The sequence below is a fragment of the Epinephelus fuscoguttatus genome, linkage group LG14, assembly GCF_011397635.1.
Source record: "Epinephelus fuscoguttatus linkage group LG14, E.fuscoguttatus.final_Chr_v1".
Taxonomy (NCBI): Eukaryota; Metazoa; Chordata; class Actinopteri; order Perciformes; family Serranidae; genus Epinephelus; species Epinephelus fuscoguttatus.
Window position 1 is genome coordinate 35,207,182 of NC_064765.1, and position 21,451 is coordinate 35,228,632.

General features: G+C 40.5%; 1 protein-coding gene across 2 annotated transcripts; it reads right to left on the reverse strand.

Annotated features, from left to right (window-relative positions):
* Nucleotides 1–1,903: 1,903 nt before the first annotated feature.
* Nucleotides 1,904–20,537, reverse strand: hhipl1 (HHIP-like 1). 2 transcript variants are annotated; one of them, XR_007450904.1, is made up of 10 exons: nucleotides 19,945–20,537; nucleotides 11,068–11,714; nucleotides 10,838–10,981; nucleotides 8,572–8,900; nucleotides 7,103–7,229; nucleotides 4,708–4,853; nucleotides 4,498–4,579; nucleotides 4,186–4,333; nucleotides 3,476–3,558; nucleotides 3,303–3,359 (listed from the first exon to the last, which is right to left on the reverse strand). XR_007450904.1 is itself a non-coding variant. In XM_049596249.1 (9 exons), the coding sequence occupies exons 1-9, from the start codon at nucleotides 20,236–20,238 to the stop codon at nucleotides 2,797–2,799; spliced, it is 2,415 nt and encodes an 804-aa protein (XP_049452206.1). In that variant the 5' UTR covers nucleotides 20,239–20,535; the 3' UTR covers nucleotides 1,904–2,796. The 2 variants fall into 2 exon arrangements, 1 of the variants encoding a protein (XP_049452206.1); XM_049596249.1 differs by lacking the exon at nucleotides 4,186–4,333 and having other exon boundaries at nucleotides 1,904–3,359; nucleotides 19,945–20,535.
* Nucleotides 20,538–21,451: the final 914 nt, after the last annotated feature.

The following is a 21,451-nucleotide window of genomic DNA, read 5'->3' on the forward strand; positions in this document are numbered from 1 at the left end:
AACCAGAACCATAACTATAATATTATTACTTTCATTAATGTTGTTGTAAGCTACTGTCATTACCTGCATCTCTCTCTCTCTCTCTCTCTCTCTCTCTCTGTGTCATATGGATTACTGTTAATTTATTATGCTGATCTGTTCTGTACGACATCTATTGCACGTCTGTCCGTCCTGGAAGAGGGATCCCTCCTCAGTTGCTCTTCCTGAGGTTTCTACCGTTTTTTTTCCCCGTCAAAGGGGTTTTTTTGGGGAGTTTTTCCTTATCCGCTGTGAGGGTCTTAAGGACAGAGGGATGTCGTATGCTGTAAAGCCCTGTGAGGCAAATTGTGATTTGTGATATTGGGCTCATGTGATGTAACATTTCACAGCCAGTGAATTAAGCTTGTGTATGTATGTTTTGGTGGATGTATGAAGGTATGATTTCATCCAGTCACCTGGACTCATGCATCTTTGTTATCTTCACATCAGGAACTACAATTGCAATAAGTCTTCAACTTCATTGTGTTGTCCTTGATATTTTGTAGGTGTGTGTCATGTAATTCTCTCTTGTAATGTCATAAATCAAAGTCCTGCTGTGACACACAGATACTGAGGAGATTCAGGGCTAATATCAGGCTGGATGCAGAGAACCAGGGTGAGAAGTAGAGGCAAGGGCCACACATTGGCAGGCTGTAGGGTGGTCAAGCCTGGCTCCGGCTCCTGAGATCTGCCGCTTTGCATGTCAATGACCTTCACAACACAGAGGAAAGATTACTCAAACAAGCAATGACTGGTTAGAATAAAAGGGCTGTCATTTAGACTTTGTAAGTCCTGGTATTTACCCCGCATAATGCAATCATGGAAGATGCTCGGCTGGTCTTTTTTTAAGGATATGTTTTGCTTGTATATTTAGACTTGAATTGTGATGCAATGTTTGAACAATTGATGGAAAAAGAAAAAGTTGTACAGTCACAACATTCAGCTATCTATTCTGAATGGTGATGCTGTGCATGTTTTGTAGTTCATTTAATACAATTATGCAGAAGACCACAGGGTGCCAGTATGGAGCTGATTTTGTCTAGTTTGAACTGTGGTGGTGTGTGCTAACCACAGATTGTGTGTAAAATAATGGACGTAGCCACCATGATGTCAGCCATTGTTTGTAGTCTTAAATTTGGCATTTTGGCTGTCGCCTGCTTGGATATTTGGAGCCAAATGTGACAATATTTGGACAAGAAGGTGGAGATAACCCTAACTATAGCTGCTAGCTTGGTTAGAATGGTGCATTTACAGCCATGAGTAACTGAGCTAATGCTAATGCCATTTTTTGCTTGCAAAAAACAGCCTTAAAACCATTAAACCTTTACCGGAAAACAGAACATCCAACTCTTTTGTTCTGAACAAGACTTTTTTTGGTTGACCAAAACATTAAAATAAACTTTCATGACCTGAAAACCCACTGAAATAGCAACAGTCACGACTATGCCAAAAGTTGGCTGATTGACGCCGATGTTAACACTTACATTTTCATCACTAATAAAATGCAGGGAATATGGTGTTTTTCTTAGAAATTATGTCCTTGAGTTAAATTTTGCACTATAACCTACCTCTGTTAAATTGGCAATAATAAGAAGAACTCTGGTACTGTGAACATACATGTGAATGTCTTAATTCATATAGACTTTGCATGATTATTTTATTTCCCAGAGGTTTACTGCCTTTTTGCACATCATATTTTTGATTTATTTTGTGTTCAAATTGTCATGTGCTGCTTGTTCCATACAATTTCGGATAATAAAAGTATTTGAAAATAGTAAAATGTTCTTCCTTCAATTTATATCTTTGTAACGAGTGTTTGAACTATATTTAAGCCATCAAAAGCAGGTATTTCGTTTTTTTTTTTTAAAATTGAACAACATAAAAATATAATCAGCCGATATCAAATGTCGAGTTATGTTAGGCTTAAGTGTAGCTGGAAACCAGTACAGACTAGGACCCTTTTATTAAAATCATGTTCTAAATTTACAACATCATGATACAACCATACATTCATTCAGTGGGCACCGAACATTCACTTGGAAATATGACATTCAGACACTAATTATCAAATTTGTTACTGTAACAAATCACTGAAAGGGCAAAGAGTGAATGCAAAAGTGCTAAACATACATTCAAATTAAACATTCAAGTCTAAGATGTAAAATTAAAAATAAACTCCTACATAAACATTTAGCTTTGAGAAAAAGCTATGTGCCCCTAATGGCAAGTAAAACACTGCTGAAGGAAAACTCCACCCTTGGATGTAGTTAAAGTGTTAGATATCATCAGTGCATTCCAGCTGTTAGCTTATCTTATAAATAACCTCTGGAATGCTTTGATTAAAGGATTGTCCTTTGCCCACTGGCACTCCCAATTTCCATAAAAACCTACATCACTACCTGCTTTAGATTGTGATTTCATTTTGTAGTTACCTGTGGGTTCTATGAGAGCAATTGATACCATGCCCCTTATTCAAAGCACAGTGTACTGTGGGTGCATTGTATTATACAAGATTTCCCCCTTCCTTTTATATTGTGATGGACTGACAACAAAATACAGTAATTTTAGAACACCTTTATGCTAATTAACTCCACTTGTAGTGGCTGGAAATGCAGCACAAAGTTATTTGGTCTGTTTGGTGTGCTCATTGATGGGAATTAGCAAGTTCTTCACCAAAAGTAGACTGAAAATATCAGTTTCGAACTGTTACATTTAGGGTGGATTTTTAAGACAACCGGTTTAGTCGATGACAGCTCTGATTTGATAGTAGTCAAACATTTAAACTTCTATAACATAGTCCGAGTTGCCACAGATCACCCCAGCATCTTCATAATGGGCGCAGTTATTTATCCCCACACCAGCGTGTTGGCAGTCCAGCAGGGTAGACTCGATCCCTTCACATTGAACATCATCCAGAAGAATCTCCAGATCTCTCCCCTCCCCGAACTCCGAGTTCTTGGCTGCCTTCAGAGCGTACTTGAAGCCCAACTGCCGACAAACCACTGCAGCATTCTTGGTGGTCCACAGGTCATCACACACGGTGCCCCACGCCCCATTAAAGTAGATCTCCACCCGTCCACGGTCACTGCGGCCTTGGTCATCCCCAACCAGCCTCACTGCTCCGTTCTGGAGCTGGGGTGTACTTCCCGCTCTGGCTTTGCCTTTCCTGCGTCTGCCTTTCCGTCTTGAATGTCTGGGTGATTTAGTGGTAGTTGTGGTTGGCAAAGGAGTGGTTGGGTCTGGTACTCCTAGAAGGTCAATAAGCTCCTGGAGCCAGTCGTAGGACTCTGTGGGTTGTGGCTCAGGCTCGATTTTGTTTGCTATGTCAACTCCGATTAATGCTAATGGAAAAAGAATAAAACAACATGAGATCAAGAATATAATTTATAATGTCACAGATTTAATTAGTTTTGTAGCAAGTCAGTAGTGAGGTCAAAGTGTTTGGAAGTGGACTCACTCTCCTGGGGAACAAACTGGATGAGGTTACTTTTCACTCTGACAGGAAGAGGGTCATAGTGACATTGTCTTGGTGGAGCACGTCTGAAAGCAAAACAGAATGAAATACTGTTGCACATGAGATAAGCCAGAATACAAGCAGGTGGACACATAAAAAAACTCAAATGTTCAGTCTTTTAATATGTATTTAATTTCCAGCTCAAGTCACCAAAGTGGTGAGAAACGCTTAAATGAGCTTGATGGCTGGGAAACAAATTAGGTGACACAACCATCTACTGCTGAGAGAAATGCAGAGAGAGCCAAGAGCTGTCTGAAGCAAAGTCAGAGAAGGGAGATTTAGGATGGCAGGCCTTTCACACTACTGCCAACACTGCTTCATTTCCCCCTCTTTACCAAAACAGAGACAGGCAGTATAACCTCCACATTCAGCAAAAGTTATCCCACCAGCACTGAGAAAACACAGATCTAAGCGCACATCCAGGCCAAGTATGATCATGATACTGCACATCCCTCAGGCTCACAGAGAAGAATGACATGCCTGTGTTTGTAATTATGACCAGATGTGTGTCTTACATATCCATTTCCAAGAAGTAGAAATAGAACTGTAAACTCTCCACACAGTAAGCAGTTACTGTACATGGCAAATTAAACAAGTTTTCTTTGTGCAATGATAAAGTAAGAAAGAAGCAAAGTAATGATCATATTACTCACTGTATAAAACCCTGTTTCTGCTGCAGCTTGGACTATTCCATATCACCCCTAGCAGTGCCAGTAATGGACTGTACCATCTTGTACCTGGTTTTGTATGAGCAGCATCATTCAGATCCAGTGTTGAACTGACTGCGTGGTTCTTTTGTGCCTGAACATGTGTTGGATGGATGGATGCATGCATAAAAATACATCATTACTCATGTTCTGCTGAAGCTGAAATGAAGTCCTGGACAGTGTAATTCTTTGTCATAGCCTGCGCTGTCTAACAGAGGACAGGAATTTCCAGTATAGCGCACACTCCTTATTACTCACCTTGAGGGGTCCACCACCTTATAAATGACTCCTGAAGGTGACGTAGCGCTCGGTATTCCAGTCGACATGAAGTACAGCTCGCCTGATGGAAAGAAAAACAAAACATTACATCAGGAAGACATTACACAGGAAAACTTAGTTCCAAACTACAGCTTGTGCAAACATAAGACGTTTTCTAAGTTTGAGGGTGTGCATGTGTTTATGCATTACCAGCTTCATCCTCTGCAAAGGAGATGATGTACTGGTGGTAGTTGTTGATGAGTCCAGGGAAGGCACAGGTCAGGCCCAACCCCATACAGATCTCATTGTATTTCCACTGCCTTGTGTTTCTGTCCTCCTGCAGGCTCATCAAACGCCTGGAAAAGGAAAAAACTACAATCTCTAATGTGCACTTCATGATGGAGCGTTGTGACGTTAAACATTAATGCATTAATAGAAAGTTTTGCCAACTTTTACTCTGCTTTATGTTTTCCTACTTTTCCCTAAATACTTTTGAACAGTGTTAGAGGGCATGCATGAACTTGTTATATAGCAGTGTCAAATCAAGTCAAGTCAGTTTTATGTACATAGACCAGTATCACTAATCACAGTTTGCCTCAGGCTGCTTTACAGTCTGTACAGCATACATCAGCCTCTGTCCTCAGAACCTCCATTCAAATTTTTTAATGGGGAACAAATGAAGGAAAACTCAGGAAGAGCAACAGACATTATAAAAATAAAAATACAGTATGGAAAATCCATATGACAAACTAAAGCATGCCTTCACAAATCAGTCAGTTGCAGTTATAGTGTGCATCCATGTCTGTCCAGACTTATATGTAGCCATGACACTTAACAATTATTCAAATATGGATGTTGCTGCAAATGAGCTACAAATTCTAGATCTAGACAAGATCTATACAATCAGCACAGTCTCAAGGTGGACACCAACTTAGTATCTGACCAAAATCTCCCCTTTCGTTCCTGTGTTATGGCGTTAAATAATGGCCATAAAAGTGTTTATGCAGAACGTTATGGTAAATGGCAAATGGACCTGCATTTGTATAGCACCTTTCTAATCATCTGACCACTCAAAGCGCTTTTTACACTACGAGTCACATTCACCATACTCATACACTGGTGGCAGAGGCTACCATACAAGGTGCCACCTGCTTCTCAGTTTTTAACGCGCTCACACACCGATGAAAGCATCATCGGGAGCAATTTGGGGTTCAGTATCTTGCTCAAGGATACTTTGACATGCGGGATTGATGGACGACCCGCTCCACCTCTGAGCCACAGCTGCCACAGTGATGTCACAATGACGTTGACCTTTGACCTTTTGGACATAAAATTTCATCACTCCATCATTTTATCCTATTAGCTATTTGTGTGAAATTTGTCATAGCTACTGTATGAATTCTTGAGTTATGGCCAAAAACATTTGTGAGGTCACAGTGACCTTCACCTTTGATCTTCCACCACCAATTTGTAATCACTTCATTCTTGACTCAAAGTGGACATTGGTGCCAAATTTGAAAAAACTCATCACAAGAACTCCTTAAGGTGTTCTTGTGATGTCGCGTTCTCAAGAATGAGAAAGACATGGTCACAGGGACCTTTCACAACAAAATTCTAATCAGTTCATCCTTGAGTCCAAGTGGGCATTTGTACCAAATTTGAGGAAATTCACTTAATGTTTTCTTGAGATACTGTGTTCATGAGAATAGGATGGACACAAGGTCACAGTGACCTTTAACCAATGAAAATGAGACTGTCACCGTCACAGACACATTAAAATGACACATAGAATGTAAACATACATGAAGAAAATGGATCCATAAAGATATTAAGTCGTTCTTAGGTGTCGCCAAACAGAACCTGAGCCACACTACCTCCTCACCACCATTACCAGTGGTGAAAGAAATATTCAAATCTGAAGTTTACTTAAGTAAAAGTATCATTACCACAGTGTGAAAAATATTCCATTAAAAAGCCCTGCATTCAAACTTTACTTAAGTACAGAGGCAAAATTCACTTTATGTTTTGAAAGCAAAGGCCCCTTTCAGAGAGTTTTCATATATAACATACTGGGTTTTTATGGTTATGGCTATCAAGGCGCTGCTCCGGGAAGTCAGAGACTTCTCCTCCACACATCAAAATCCATCACCACATTTGCTTTCTACCACCTCAGAAAGTCTCCAGACTCTGGCCATCACTCAGAGTCAGTGGCAGAGACCATCGTCCATGCCTTCACTGCCTCCCATCTGGATTATTGTAATGGAGTCTTGCCCTGGGGACCCAGTAAAGCCCTGGACAGGCTCCAGTATGTGCAGAACTCAGCTGCCAGGGTTCTAACCTGCACCAAGCCCTGGCAGCACATCACCCCCAGCCTCATCCATCTTCACTGGCTTTTGGTCCAGTCCAGCATTTCACACAAAATCCTCCTCCTCACTTACAAATCACTTTATGCCCACAACCCCCAGTTCTTATCAGACCTTCTCCTCACCTTAACCCCCCCCCAAACCCAGGTTTAGGTCTGACATCACATTTTTGCTATGAATCAAAAATGTTTTATTGTCATTCTTAGCAAAGAAAATATGCTATTTACCTGATTAAACCTTACCCACTCATGAAGTCTCCAAATATGTACATGCCATTCAGATTGGGGTATTCACAGCCTCGATACACATAGCCACCAGTCACTGACTTGCCCATCTTGTGAGGGTAGGCGTAAATAGGGAGGACATCATCTGTGAAAAAACCCAGAGGTGATTATTGGTAGTATTGAGTTTCTCCTTCACCTCTTCACCTGTCATTCCTGTGCAATGACTTGTTTACCTGATAAAACATGCTTTTATGAGTGAAAATAGATTTCAAAGCTGTATATTAATATGGATTTCAAGAATAAGTCAAACCTCTGTTCATGTGATAATACTTAATGATTATTACCCACATGAAATCTAAATGCTGTCAGCATTAGGTCAAATTAAAAAGATCAATTGTGGGTACTTTTAGCAGATATTTTTGAAATGAGCATAGTAATTGCACTACATTGCCATGATGAGAGTTATATAATGTAGAGAGAACAAGGCTGTTCCAACTAACAAGGTGCATCTGAAGTAACTGGTGATGCATTAAACGAATTACAGTTAGGCCAGTAAATCATGTCGTGGGTTATGGTCATTGATTATCCAACTGTGACAACAATATAAGCCACATTCTGCTTACAAAAATATGTAAGTTCTCTGTGGTAGACACCAGTCAAATGTTTTTGTCAATATTTTTCAATGTTTCAGTTCTTTCAATATTCCCTCTGACACCAATTGCAGACAAATTAGTTGTAATGTTGAGTTATATCCTTTACTATGTGGCAGCACCAAAAAGTTGGTCACCATTTCTATCAAGAGTCTGCAGCTGGAAGCCCGGTGGGGGTGTCCTGAAAAACACCCATGTTTGAGTATGAAAAAGCGGCTGGTAAAACAACCACTCATCACTTTAAAACCATGTTTGAGAGCTGAAAAACCACAGGAAGCACAGCAATGGGTCCCTATAAAACACGTTTAGGGGCTAAAAAGTCATTGGTAAATCACTTACAGGTCGCTAAAAAACATCCATGTTTGGGGGCTAAAAAGCCGTTGGTAAATAAGTCAAGAGTCACGAGAAAACACCAATGCTTGGGGGCTAAAAAGCTACTAAAAGCACATCAGTGACTCACTAAACCATGACCAGTTTTGTTGTTTCTTGGTCTTGAACAGAGGGCTGCAGTGGTCTGCAGCTTGGCAGGCATCTTGCTTAAGTGGCATGCCATCTCTTCAACCTCCCAATGACAAAGTCATCTCACATACATATGATGTATGAAATGTGTCAATATAAGATATTTGCAGTTTGCAGAAATGTACAATGCCAATATTTTCTTCTGCCGACTGGGCTGAGTTTGTGTCAAGGGCTACCACATTGTTTGTTTGTGATGAAAAATTCCACAGTCTCGGTCCCTCATTAAGATCAATTGGAGACCAGTGTTATCTGCAGTTTAAGGAGGGTAACCATGGATTTTTCCAAACCATTTCACTGTAATCACCATAACATGCCTACCTAATGAGCTGTTGGCACAGAGCTTCTTATCGTAGCAGGAAAAGCCCTCTTTGGCTCTCCAGCCGTAGTTTCGACCCTTCTCGATGATGTCGATTTCTTCAAACTTGTTTTGGCCCACATCCCCGCAGAATATACGGCCTTTGCCCTCTCTGTTGCGAGGGTCGCCACGGTCCACAGAACACCTCCACATGTTACGGACACCGTAAGCATAGACCTCAGGTCGTGCCCCCTGTTCATGTATGAAGGGGTTATCTGGAGGAATTCTGTACAATGGGCCTCTCTCATTGTCATCCACATCAATGCGGAGAACTTTACCCAATAGAGCTGACCTAAAGTAGATGTTCAACATAGAAAAAGTAATATTTTATCTCAAATTCACAGACATGTGCAATTACTCTTTTTATATATTTATTGATATATATATATATATATATATGTATATACGTACACAGACACAGACACACACACACACACACACATATATATATATACAGTACAGGCCAAAAGTTTGGACACACCTTCTCATTCAATGCGTTTTCTTTATTTTCATGACTATTTACATTGTAGATTCTCACTGAAGGCATCAAAACTATGAATGAACACATGTGGAGTTATGTACTTAACAAAAAAAGGTGAAATAACTGAAAACATGTTTTATATTCTAGTTTCTTCAAAATAGCCACCCTTTGCTCTGATTACTGCTTTGCACACTCTTGGCATTCTCTCCATGAGCTTCAAGAGGTAGTCACCTGAAATGGTTTCCACTTCACAGGTGTGCCTTATCAGGGTTAATTAGTGGAATTTCTTGCTTTATCAATGGGGTTGGGACCATCAGTTGTGTTGTGCAGAAGTCAGGTTAATACACAGCCGACAGCCCTATTGGACAACTGTTAAAATTCATATTATGGCAAGAACCAATCAGCTAACTAAAGAAAAACGAGTGGCCATCATTACTTTAAGAAATGAAGGTCAGTCAGTCCGGAAAATTGCAAAAACTTTAAATGTGTCCCCAAGTGGAGTCGCAAAAACCATCAAGCGCTACAACGAAACTGGCACGGGAAGACCAAGAGTCACCTCTGCTTCTGAGGATAAGTTCATCCGAGTCACCAGCCTCAGAAATCGCAAGTTAACAGCAGCTCAGATCAGAGACCAGATGAATGCCACACAGAGTTCTAGCAGCAGACCCATCTCTAGAACAACTGTTAAGAGGAGACTGCGCGAATCAGGCCTTCATGGTCAAATAGCTGCTAGGAAACCACTGCTAAGGAGAGGCAACAAGCAGAAGAGATTTGTTTGGGCCAAGAAACACAAGGAATGGACTTTAGACCAGTGGAAATCTGTGTTTTGGTCTGATGAGTCCAAATTTGAGATCTTTGGTTCCAGCCGCCGTGTCTTTGTGAGACGCAGAAAAGGTGAACGGATGGATTCCACATGCCTGGTTCCCACTGTGAAGCATGGAGGAGGAGGTGTGATGGTGTGGGGGTGTTTTGCTGGTGACACTGTTGGGGATTTATTCAAAATTGAAGGCACACTGAACCAGCATGGCTACCACAGCATCCTGCAGCAACATGCCATCCCATCCGGTTTGCGTTTAGTTGGACGATCATTTATTTTTCAACAGGACAATGACCCCAAACACACCTCCAGGCTGTGTAAGGGCTATTTGACCAAGAAGGAGAGTGATGGAGTGCTGCGGCAGATGACCTGGCCTCCACAGTCACCGGACCTGAACCCAGTCGAGATGGTTTGGGGTGAGCTGGACCGCAGAGTGAAGGCAAAGGGGCCAACAAGTGCTAAACACCTCTGGGAACTCCATCAAGACTGTTGGAAAACCATTTCAGGTGACTACCTCTTGAAGCTCATGGAGAGAATGCCAAGAGTGTGCAAAGCAGTAATCAGAGCAAAGGGTGGCTATTTTGAAGAAACTAGAATATAAAACATGTTTTCAGTTATTTCACCTTTTTTGTTAAGTACATAACTCCACATGTGTTCATTCATAGTTTTGATGCCTTCAGTGAGAATCTACAATGTAAATAGTCATGAAAATAAAGAAAATGCATTGAATGAGAAGGTGTGTCCAAACTTTTGGCCTGTACTGTATATACTGTATATATCTGAACTAACTTTATATAGTATGACTAAAACATGGATGTAACAGTAGCCCTATATCAGACTTTTGCTTCATTTTCTAAAATTGGGTTAATCCTTTGTTACTTAAGAACATTAAAGGGTGTCTAGTTCCAGAAACCTTTGGGGGACGTCTTACTTGTTCTGGGCATTCCCATATTTCCCAAATGGGTCTCCTGCCATTCCACCATCTCCTGTGAAAATGTACAAGTAGCCATCATCTGCAAATAGAAGTTGCCCTCCATTGTGATTGGATGCTGGTTCATCAATCTCCAGAATAACCCTGAAGAGAAAGTGGACATGACAACTAAGAAAAAGACCAGGTATTGCACTACTGCTGTTTGCCAACCTGGATCAGACCATACCTACCGCTCAGAGGTATGATCCACCACATTCATGTCGTGGGCTGACACATGGAACTCACTGATCCTGATCCTCTCATCAAAACCCACCTCCACTGAGTAATACACATACAGCTTCCTATTGAACTTATACGTGGGGTGAAAGGCGAGTCCCAGAAAGCCTCTCTCATCACCTTCCCATGATGACGTCAACACCGCCTTGGAAATGTTCAAAAATGGTCTCTCCAGTTTGGACCCATCAGGAAGGTATGTCCACACCAAGCCCACCTGTTCTGCTACAAAGAACCGATGTGTACCATCATTGGCGTGCACCATAGCTAGCGGGTTCCGCAGCCCATTCGCAACTTCTTTCAGACACAACTGCAGACAGCCATCTGAGTCTGACTGAACTCGGCCCAGATTCTGGGTGAGCTTCTGGTTGCTGAGGAGGTGTGGATAGCAGTAGTCCTCGTCGTCCAGCTGCAGGTACTGGCAGAGGAGTGTCTGGTCATGTTTAATTTTGTCTATGTGTGGGTCGTCAGACAGGTAAGGGATGGTGGAGCCACACTTCTTCCAGAACTGGGAGCAGTAGTCAGGACAGAGGCCAGGGATGGTCCTGAGCGGGGTGGTTGGGACCTCAGCATCGAAGAGGTGAGCTGCATATGGAGAACATTCCTGAGCAGAGGAGAGTCGAGGAGAGGAGAGACAATTAAGAGGAAGACTGAGTATGATGTGTAATATGAAGACATCTATTTAAACCTGCATCAACAACTTGTCCTCACTCCCAGCTTGTCAAATACTGATGATTGGTCAGTGGCCCCCAGCGTCAGTTACGGATGCACCACATGTGTGTGTCACAACATGCCACTTTATTTTCTAACGCTCTGAGCAACTGCCATAGTATAAAGAGTGACAAAGTCTGGATAAGTTGGGTGGGAGGGGTGTTGGATAAGTCAAACAAACACAGGATTTTCACCCAGTAGACTGCCGTTGTCTCATGTGTGAAACCATAAATAAATGGTGAGTTATTCTGTAGTGTAGTGTGTCACATGACGTCTTATGAATGTGACATGCGTTGAGTGAAATACATGACATAACATCAGTAAGACATAGTTATTTTAACCCAAACCATGATGTTTTTCTAAACCTAACCACGTGTTACTGAAACCTAAGGAAATTAACCTAAGTTGGAAGTTTATTTTGAAACGACCTTGTATGTATTGAACGAGCGGAAACTGTACATTTCCTTTGAACATGGAAGTATTATTTTGAAAAGACACAATGCACATACAAGTGGAAATTGACATGCTGTCCCCAAGCATCAAAAAGTGAGGCTAAAGCTACCTAGAACATCATATTATAACCTGCAGGGCCACTGAAAAGTGCCAGTATTTGTTGAGTTGGGAGTGACAATGTGTTGGCATTAACTGGTTTTGGGCCATTTTAGGGATGTGTAAAAAACAACTGAGACAGTGGGCCCCTTATGTGGCAACATACTGTTAAATTTCTCTTATATTTTCTGGTAAGAAAAAATAAACGAGAAGTCAACTCTAGATGCACCGAACGTTCTTAACCATCATAATCTGCTCTTAACCAGCTGTGCTGAATGATGAATCCCACATGACCATAAGTGACCTATTAGCATACATAACACCCTCTAGACACTATATATGGGCAGGTGTGGTGCCATGTGCAAAGACTAACAAAGACAAAGATTGGAGAGATGCCACCAAAAAAAATGCTGTATGAAAAAGAACTCCAACAGCAGTGAAACTAACATACTGTTATATAAACTTAAACAAAGTAAATATGATTTTTACTGTCAGTACTGGTGTTACAGGAAATTCAGAAACCCTGCAATGACAAGACATTTGCCATGTGAGCAACAGTGGTGAAGGAAGTATTCAGATCCTTTACTTCGGTAGAAGCACTAATACCACACTGTAAAAATGCTTTGTTACTTGTAAAAGCTCTACATCAAAATCAGGGATATGTATTTAAGTATATAAAGTAAAAGCACTCAAAGCAGAAAAGTTTAGATTAATTTAAGAAATTAAAATAATTAAATAATTAAAAAGAAAAGCAACAGGTTCCAATACATATACACGAGAAGCTGAAACCATGAAATGTTTTATTGCATAAAAAATTACTTAAACGATTATGAAAATAGTTGCCAATTAATTTGGTAATGAATTGACTAATAGTTTCAGCTGCATTTCTATGTTTTCATATGGTTTGTTGGCAAAAATCTTTACTTGTGATATAATTAGTAGCTTATCAAATACAGTATCTCACTTAAGTGAGTACACCCCTCCCATTTCTGCAAATATTTCATTATATCTTGTCATGGGACAACACTATAGAAATGACACTTTGATATAACTTAAAGTAGTCAGTGTACAGCTTGTATAGTAGTATAGATTTACCTTCCTCTGAAAATTACTCAAAACACAGCCATCAACATCTAAACAGCTGGCAACATAAGTGAGTACACCCCACAGTGAACATGTCCAAATTGTGCCTAAAGTGTCAATAGTTTGTGTGCCAACCATTATTATCTAGCACTGCCTTAACCCTTTTGGGCATGGAATTCACCAGAGCTCACAGGTTGCTTCAGGAATCCTCTCCCACTCCTCCATGATGACATCATGGAGCAGATGGATGTGAAGACACCTTGCGCTCCTCCACCTTCAGCTTGAGGATGCCCCACAGGTGCACAGGTGAGTTTAGGGCTGGATACATACTTGGCCAGTCCATCACCTTCACCTTCAGCTTCCTCAGCAAGGCAGTTGTCATCTTCTAGGTGTGTTTTGGGTCATTATCATGTTGGAAAACTTGATAATGAAAACTTGCAGCCCAGTTTCTGAAGAGGAGCGATCATGCTCTGCTTGGAATTCATGTTCACTGTAGGCAAGGGACAGTTGTCTTGGTGCTCTTTCAGCATGTGTGGCACCTTGGTGAAGAGCACCAAGACAACTGTCCCTTGCCTACAGTCAAGTATAGTGGTGGCAGCATCATAGTTTGGGGCTGCATGAGTGCTGCCGGCTCTGGGGAGCTCGGTTCATTTAGGGAAACATGAATTCCAAGCAGAGCATGATCGCCCCTCTTCAGAAACTGAGCTGCAATGCAGTTTTCCAACATGATAATTACCCAAAACACACCTAGAAGATGACAACTGCCTTGCTGAGGAAGCTGAAGGTGAAGGTGATGGACTGGCCAAGTATGTATCCAGCCCTAAACTCACCTGTGCACCTGTGGGGCATCCTCAAGCTGAAGGTGGAGGAGCACAAGGTGTCTTAACGTTCATCTGCTCCATGATGTCATCATGGAGGAGTGGGAGAGGATTCCTGAAGCAACCTGTGAGCTCTGGTGAATTCCATGCCCAAAAGGGTTAAGGCAGTGCTAGATAATAATGGTTGGCACACAAATATTGACACTTTAGGCACAATTTGGACATGTTCACTGTGGGGTGTACTCACTTATGTTGCCAGCTGTTTAGATGTTGATGGCTGTGTTTTGAGTAATTTTCAGAGGAAGGTAAATCTATACTACTATACAAGCTGTACACTGACTACTTTAAGTTATATCAAAGTGTCATTTCTATAGTGTTGTCCCATGAAAAGATATAATGAAATATTTGCAGAAATGGGAGGGGTGTACTCACTTATGTGAGATACCGTAGTTGAAGAGAAGTAAATGTACTATATTTCCCCCTGAAGTGTGGTGGGGTACAAGTAGAATGTGGCAAGCAAATTAAATAATCAAGGAAAATAGACGTTCCTCAAATTTGTGCTGAAGTACAGTACTTAAGTAAATGTACTTGGTTACATTCCAGCACTCGTCAGCAGATTTATGGACAGTAACTGAAATGACGGTAATTGGGAACAATGGACCAAGTATAGTAGTATTTCTTTGGCCCTGAATTACTTTAAAATATTATCTAAAATTGATAATATAATATTCATAAATTTTTTGAATGTTCCTCAGTCATAAAATGTAATTTTTCTTTGCGTTGGACAACAGTTTGAAGACTTTTCTCATATCTTGGCAAGAAAGCTCTCAACCACTTGTAAAATTTTCTCTTACCTAAGAGAAAAGGAAAAATTAGAAAATATTGGTGAATTCCAGAACTCAGTGGGTTCTAACAAAAAAAAGAACAAACTGTGGATACCAACAGAAATCAGAGAAAATCTTGCCTTATATTGTTTCATGAGGTCCAATGTCAGCACTGACATATCACTTTTTAAACGGATATTGTGAATTTGGTAGCACAGTGGCCTATTTACATATCAGCAAATGTAGAGCAACATTTGTATTCATGTGAAGCCATGTTTCTGTTCACCTGAAAAGGTATCCAATATTAAATTGTTTTTAGCTCTGTTTTGGTCTCAAACCACTCTTGATACACATTGTTTACCAGCTTGTCATTAACCCTCTGTCCGTTGTTTGTTGCTGAGCAGGTAGTGTACAGTGGGCTTATCAGAGCTTTTCTCTGAAAACAGCTGGCTGCTACTGCTGAAACAGAGTTGATGTGAGTCAGTACGTTTACGTGCATAGTGCACAGTACATGCACAATTAAGACGAGTTATAGCTTGACTAGGCCATTTAACTGGACCACTGTCCTTGTCTCAGTACACAAGCATGGGAGGGGAATCAAAGTATATCTGACTCTGCTACGATGGGCGGTGATATGCCCTCTTTCAGCTTGTTAGTATTGGACCTTTTTCCAGTTGACCTATTATGTCACAGACCAAACAATCAACAAACAAGTTAGTTACTGTTAGCTAGCAGCAAACTGGTACCATGGTGGACAACTTTACAGCTCTGTACATTTCGTCCATTCAACAATGCACATCTCTGGATGTAGATTTTGCCATGTTGTTACCGGTTTCTTCTTCTGTTATGCATTTGATGCTATTTGACTTCAAGGTCAAAGCCCAAGGTGGAAACTGTGGAGCATGCACAGAGCGCCTCGGCCAGTTTGGGTCCGATTGACTGTATACATGCAGGAGTAATTCGACCACCAATCACATTATCTGGGTGTGTTCGTCCTAGTTTGAGAAATTTGATTTGTTACGATTTCAGTAGGACTAACATGTTTACATGTATTTTAAAAGTCTGATTTTAGTCGGATTAACACAGTTTTTCTAATGTCATGGCAACAAAATGAGTGATGAGACTGAATGAAAACATTACAGTTGCCAGCCATAAAACCAAGACAATGAGATGAAGGACGCTGAAATGCTCCATAGAACTGAAGGAAACTGCAGCATTAGGTGATAATGAGATGTGGACCCAACCCCACAACCCACCTCTTTCACATTACAGTCATTTGATCAATTGTTTGCATAAAAAACATATTGATTATAGGAACTTTAACAAAATCAAATCTTACTTGGCAACAATAAAGGATTTGTAGTCAATGTACACAACAGGCTCCTCCTATGTCAGACTCTGACCTCTCACCTGCCCCTAACCCAAACCCACATATGATAAGTGAATATTTATATATACTGGGACTCAGTACAGCATTTGGCACAGGCCAACTAGGTGTGACAGACTGTTCCTACAGACAAAAAGGACATTCGGAGCTGTATTAACTATAACTATTAACTTATTTCTCACAGTTGCGCACATGTTTGGCTGGCATGCAGAAACACCGTCTGTGTGTCTGTGTGTTGAGGGTGCGAGCCGCAGCTTCAGCTGCTCAGGTAGAGAGGCTGTGTAGCCCGGTGTGTTTTTTCGCTGATTCAATTCTGCAGGTTCTCTGCTGGTACACTGGAGACGGGGATCATGCAGTTTGTCTCACTCGGGATACATTGTGCTTTTTGGGTTCATAGTTTTTGATTGATGTGCGATTTATTCGTGTTTAGAGGGAATTATTTTTACCGGATAACGGAAACGTGGGCACAGTTATCTATATAAAATACACAGACTAACTAACTAACTGATTGACTAACATAAACTGAAAACTGAATAAAATTAGCTTGCACCGTTAGCTCCAGTAAGGGAAAGCATGAGGGAAAGCGGCTAACCGGAAATCACACACAAAAACACAGAAGTTGATCACTATTTACTTCCGTGTTTGAAAATAAGGTGGACAGGATGGACACAGTATTCATCAAAACTTGCAAGGTAGCACTCATTTCCCCTATTGCAAATTGTTAATTGGTCCATTAATGAAGAAGTGTTCCCAAGTGCTTGGAAAACTGCAGGTGATCATATGGTCATTAGAAATTATAGACCCATTAGCATACTTCCAGCAGTCATATTTGAATGCCACATCCTTCTTGTTGCATCCTATGCAATTTGGATTCCGAAAACTTCACTCCATTGAAACAGCAAATTGTTTTCTCTTAGAAAATATTAAGTCTAAATTGGACAAGGGGGAGTGGTAGGTGGTGTTTTCCTCGATTTAAAGAAAGCCTGTTAGCCTGTTAATCATGAGGTTTTCATTACTAAGTTATCAAAGTTTAATTTTTCTCCTTCTCTCATTAAATGGATAAAATCATATCTTACAGACAGAAAACAATGTGTTAGCATGGATCAGATTACCTCAAAAGGGGCTGAAAATCATGTTGGTGTACCTCAAGGTTCAACTTTGGATCCTCTGTTATTTAGTTTGTTTATTAATGACCTAACTGAAGCTTGTCCACCTACCGTAACTTGTCAGATGTACGGTGATGACACGGTCTTATATTTACATGCAAAAAACAAGTAGCAAGCAGCAGAGGAGCTATTCGCTTCAATGGCCAATATTTCTAATTGGTTAACAAGCTCTTGTTAACATTTGAATGTCAGTAAAACTGTATGTATGTTTTTCTCCAAATCTGTGAATAGAGATTCAGATCCAGACGTTACAGTAGCAGGGAGAAGATTATCAGTAGTACATGAGTAGTACATAGTAATAGATTCACAGCTCACATTCAAAACACAAGTCAAAAAAGTTGTGAACAGACTCAGGTTCAATTTGGCAAATTTTAAATACATCAGGAGCAACCTAACGACAGAGGCCTCAAAGTTGTACTTCAATGCAATGATTTTTTCACACATGAAATACTGTCAGACCAGCTGTACTAAGACAGGCAAAACTAAAACCAGTGGAAAGACTTTACAAACAGGCGTTAAAAACATTGGATAAAACCTTAAATTCATATCATCATTGTAAAATTTTAACTAAATATGATTTTTTTAAATTGGGAAAATATGATCAAATTTGCCAATATGTTACTTGTATATAAAATTCTCCATGGCCTGGCATCCCCTCTACTCAATGAATTCCTTACACAAAATCAGACCTCATCTACCAGATCTACCTCCAGGGGGGATTGTAAAATACCACAGAGAAAGAGCAGCTTTAGACAGTCAGCCTTTTCCAATCAAACAGCACACATCTGGAACACTGTACCCACAGAACTCAGGAACATCCCATCTCTTAAGTCATTCTCCAAATTAATAAAAAGGTGGTTACTCGACAATTAAGCGTGTTGTCATGATCTGGATTAGCGGTTAAGTCCTCTTTTCATTCATGTATGTTAGGGCTTATGTGCTTTTATACAGTACGTTTTCCTTAATGTGCTTTGGTTTTATGGTTATGTCACTGTCTTCAAATTGTGCTTGTGTGCTGTTGTCCTTGCTTATGCACTTTGTTTTGTCCTTGCTTGTGTGTTTGTTTGTGGCTGTGTGCTTTGGTATATGTTGTGTTTTATGCTTCACTTCTGTGTAGAACGTTCTTAATGTTTTAGGTTATATGGTTATGTCATTCTTTTATCAGCAGTGTTTATGTTTTGTTGTATTTGCTTATGTGCCTTGTTATGTGCTTTTGTCTATGTTATATGCTTGCTCTGTGCTCATATGCCCTTTTATGGACATGCCGTCAATCCGTTTTTATCTGTGCTTATGTGTTTATGTGCTTTTGTATGTTAATTTAATATCTTTCCTATACACACTTACATCATCAACCTGCCAGGGACTGCCGATGGAAATTAGCCCATAGAGCTAAATCTGGCTCATTTACGTGACTTCACTGATCATGTTCATCAATGTGCACTGTCCCTTTCTAAATAAAATAAACATAAATGTAAACACACTGGAATTGGTTGGTTTAAGGTACTGTTTTGAGTACAGCTAGCATTCATTCATTCATTCATTCATTCATATTCTTTTACATTTTTAAAATTTAAAAAAAAAAGCACCTTGAAGTATTAATGATAAAGACTACCGAGGCAAGGTTATTTACGCTGCTATATGCCTGCAGATAAATGCAGTGAGGTATTTTCTTCAAATTATCGCTTATGTATGATGAAGGCATATTTCTAACAAAACTTAATGTTAACCATCTTTACATATAAGGTCAAATGTCCTTTATCCCAACTGTACACAAAAAGCATTAACAACTAAACAAAAAACATTAGTGATTTGACTTGCAGTTTCCAGTCTATCCTCAAATGAGTAAACAGCCATAAATAAACAAAACGTCACAAATCTTCCCCAAGCCCAAAGTGAGGAGCCTGTTATGAAGCCTGAAATACACAGTGAATTATTGGGTACATCTGCCGGATAATAAATTGCAGCCCCAGTTGCTCAATCAACATCTGAGTGTTCTCAAAGCTTTTAACCTCTTACTGTCCCTCTTTACATCTCATCTGTATGGATGGTGACCGTTGCCTTCATCCAGCTCATCAGTCAACTTCATGAAAAGAGGAAGCCTTAATGTTTTCTAAATTTCCTCTGAGATCATATCATTCTGCTGAGCTGTTTTAGGACACATATAGTGTTATAACACATGACAGATCACCTTCCCTGCTTATTGAAGAGTCTGTGTTTTTGTTGTTTGGTCAGACTGCTGGCGCATGATGGAGACATGCTGGACGAAGCCAAGCGACCTTTGTCCATGCGTGCCTACCTGGCAGAGCAGATCCAGGACGAACCCAGCACAGTTGGCATATCCATGATAATCAAAGTTATCCATAATCTGGTAATACTTTGTCATCAGCTCCTGGTCTTTCTCATAATCACAGCAGCCAAACTCCTTGTACATAACGCAAAACTCCAGCTCTCTCAGTGGTCGGAAGGGCGGCTTAAAGTCCAAACACTGCGGGTGTAACATTACAGGTGCGACACATAATGCCAAAACATATAAAACGCCGATCGGCGAGACCCAAAGCCGAGCCGGGACTGTGCCATAACACCGCTGCATTATGGCGTGCGTTGGAGATCATGGAAGAGAAAGTTTTGTTTGCAGAAGCGACTTCCTGTGTGCACTTTGCTCTGGACTTCAGTCATCCGCGTCCTGTGGCCCTCTGACGTGTGGAACGGTCCACGGGTGTCAACCCGGCTGTCTGTGAGGAGTCTTCAGGCTGCAGCGTCGGGAGTCGGTCCGGACGGAAACCATCTGCTGTTTGTCTCGGTCCATCTGAGGACAAAATGGGAGGAAGCCAACAGGCAGAGGCTGTCAAACAGCACAGGGAGAGCCTAGTGTCTGTGTAACACACTCATACTAATGATAATAACAGCATCAGCTGTAACGGGCTGCTTATAGTAACAGTAACGTCACAACCTATGACAACATCACCACCAATAACAAGTTTTATATGCTCAGTATCCCCTCTGACATTTATTTATCATTGTTTTCATTCAGAGTCCAGTCTTATGTATTTCAATCAGAGCACGCAGTGCATTCTGGGACTATGGGTTCTTCTGCTGTTGTAGTTTCTTGTCCTAAACTGTTAGATTTTGCAACATATTGTTGAATAACCATGCATGTTAACTCCTACTGCCAGCAGATGGCGCCCTTACCCCAGCTGAATCATCTGACTCCTAACAGTCACCATAATACTACTACTACTACTACTACTACTACTAATAATAATAATAGGTGTGAGATATTACGAAAAGGGTGCATGAAGTTAAATAGTTCTACAGTCTTGCACACTGGAGGTATTGTTGAAATCCAGGTCATGGAATTGGGGGAGATGAATGTATTTAAAATGTAAATGCATGTAATGAAGCGGGATACTAAATCAGTGTATAGAGCTGGAGCTATTCAGGCAAAGCAGTCCACATTCAGCCTCCAACCCCTGTTTAAGTGCACTTAATTTAGTAAATGCATTCTATGAAAAGACTATTTGAAATAGCTTAAATGAATAATGACATTAATTTGACCGAAAAAAAGCAAGCAAAGGAAGAAAGACAGAAAAAGCGACAAATAGGAAGACAGAAAGAAAGAAAGAAAATCAAAAAGAAAGACCGAAAGACAAAAAGACGGAGAAAAACCAAACAAACAAATCAAAGAAAGACACAAAGAAAGAAAGAATGAACGAAAGAAAGAATGAAAGAAGGAAAACGAAGCGAAAAGGTGAAAAAGGAAGAAAGAAAGATAGAAAAAAGAAAGTAAAAAGAAACAAAGAAAG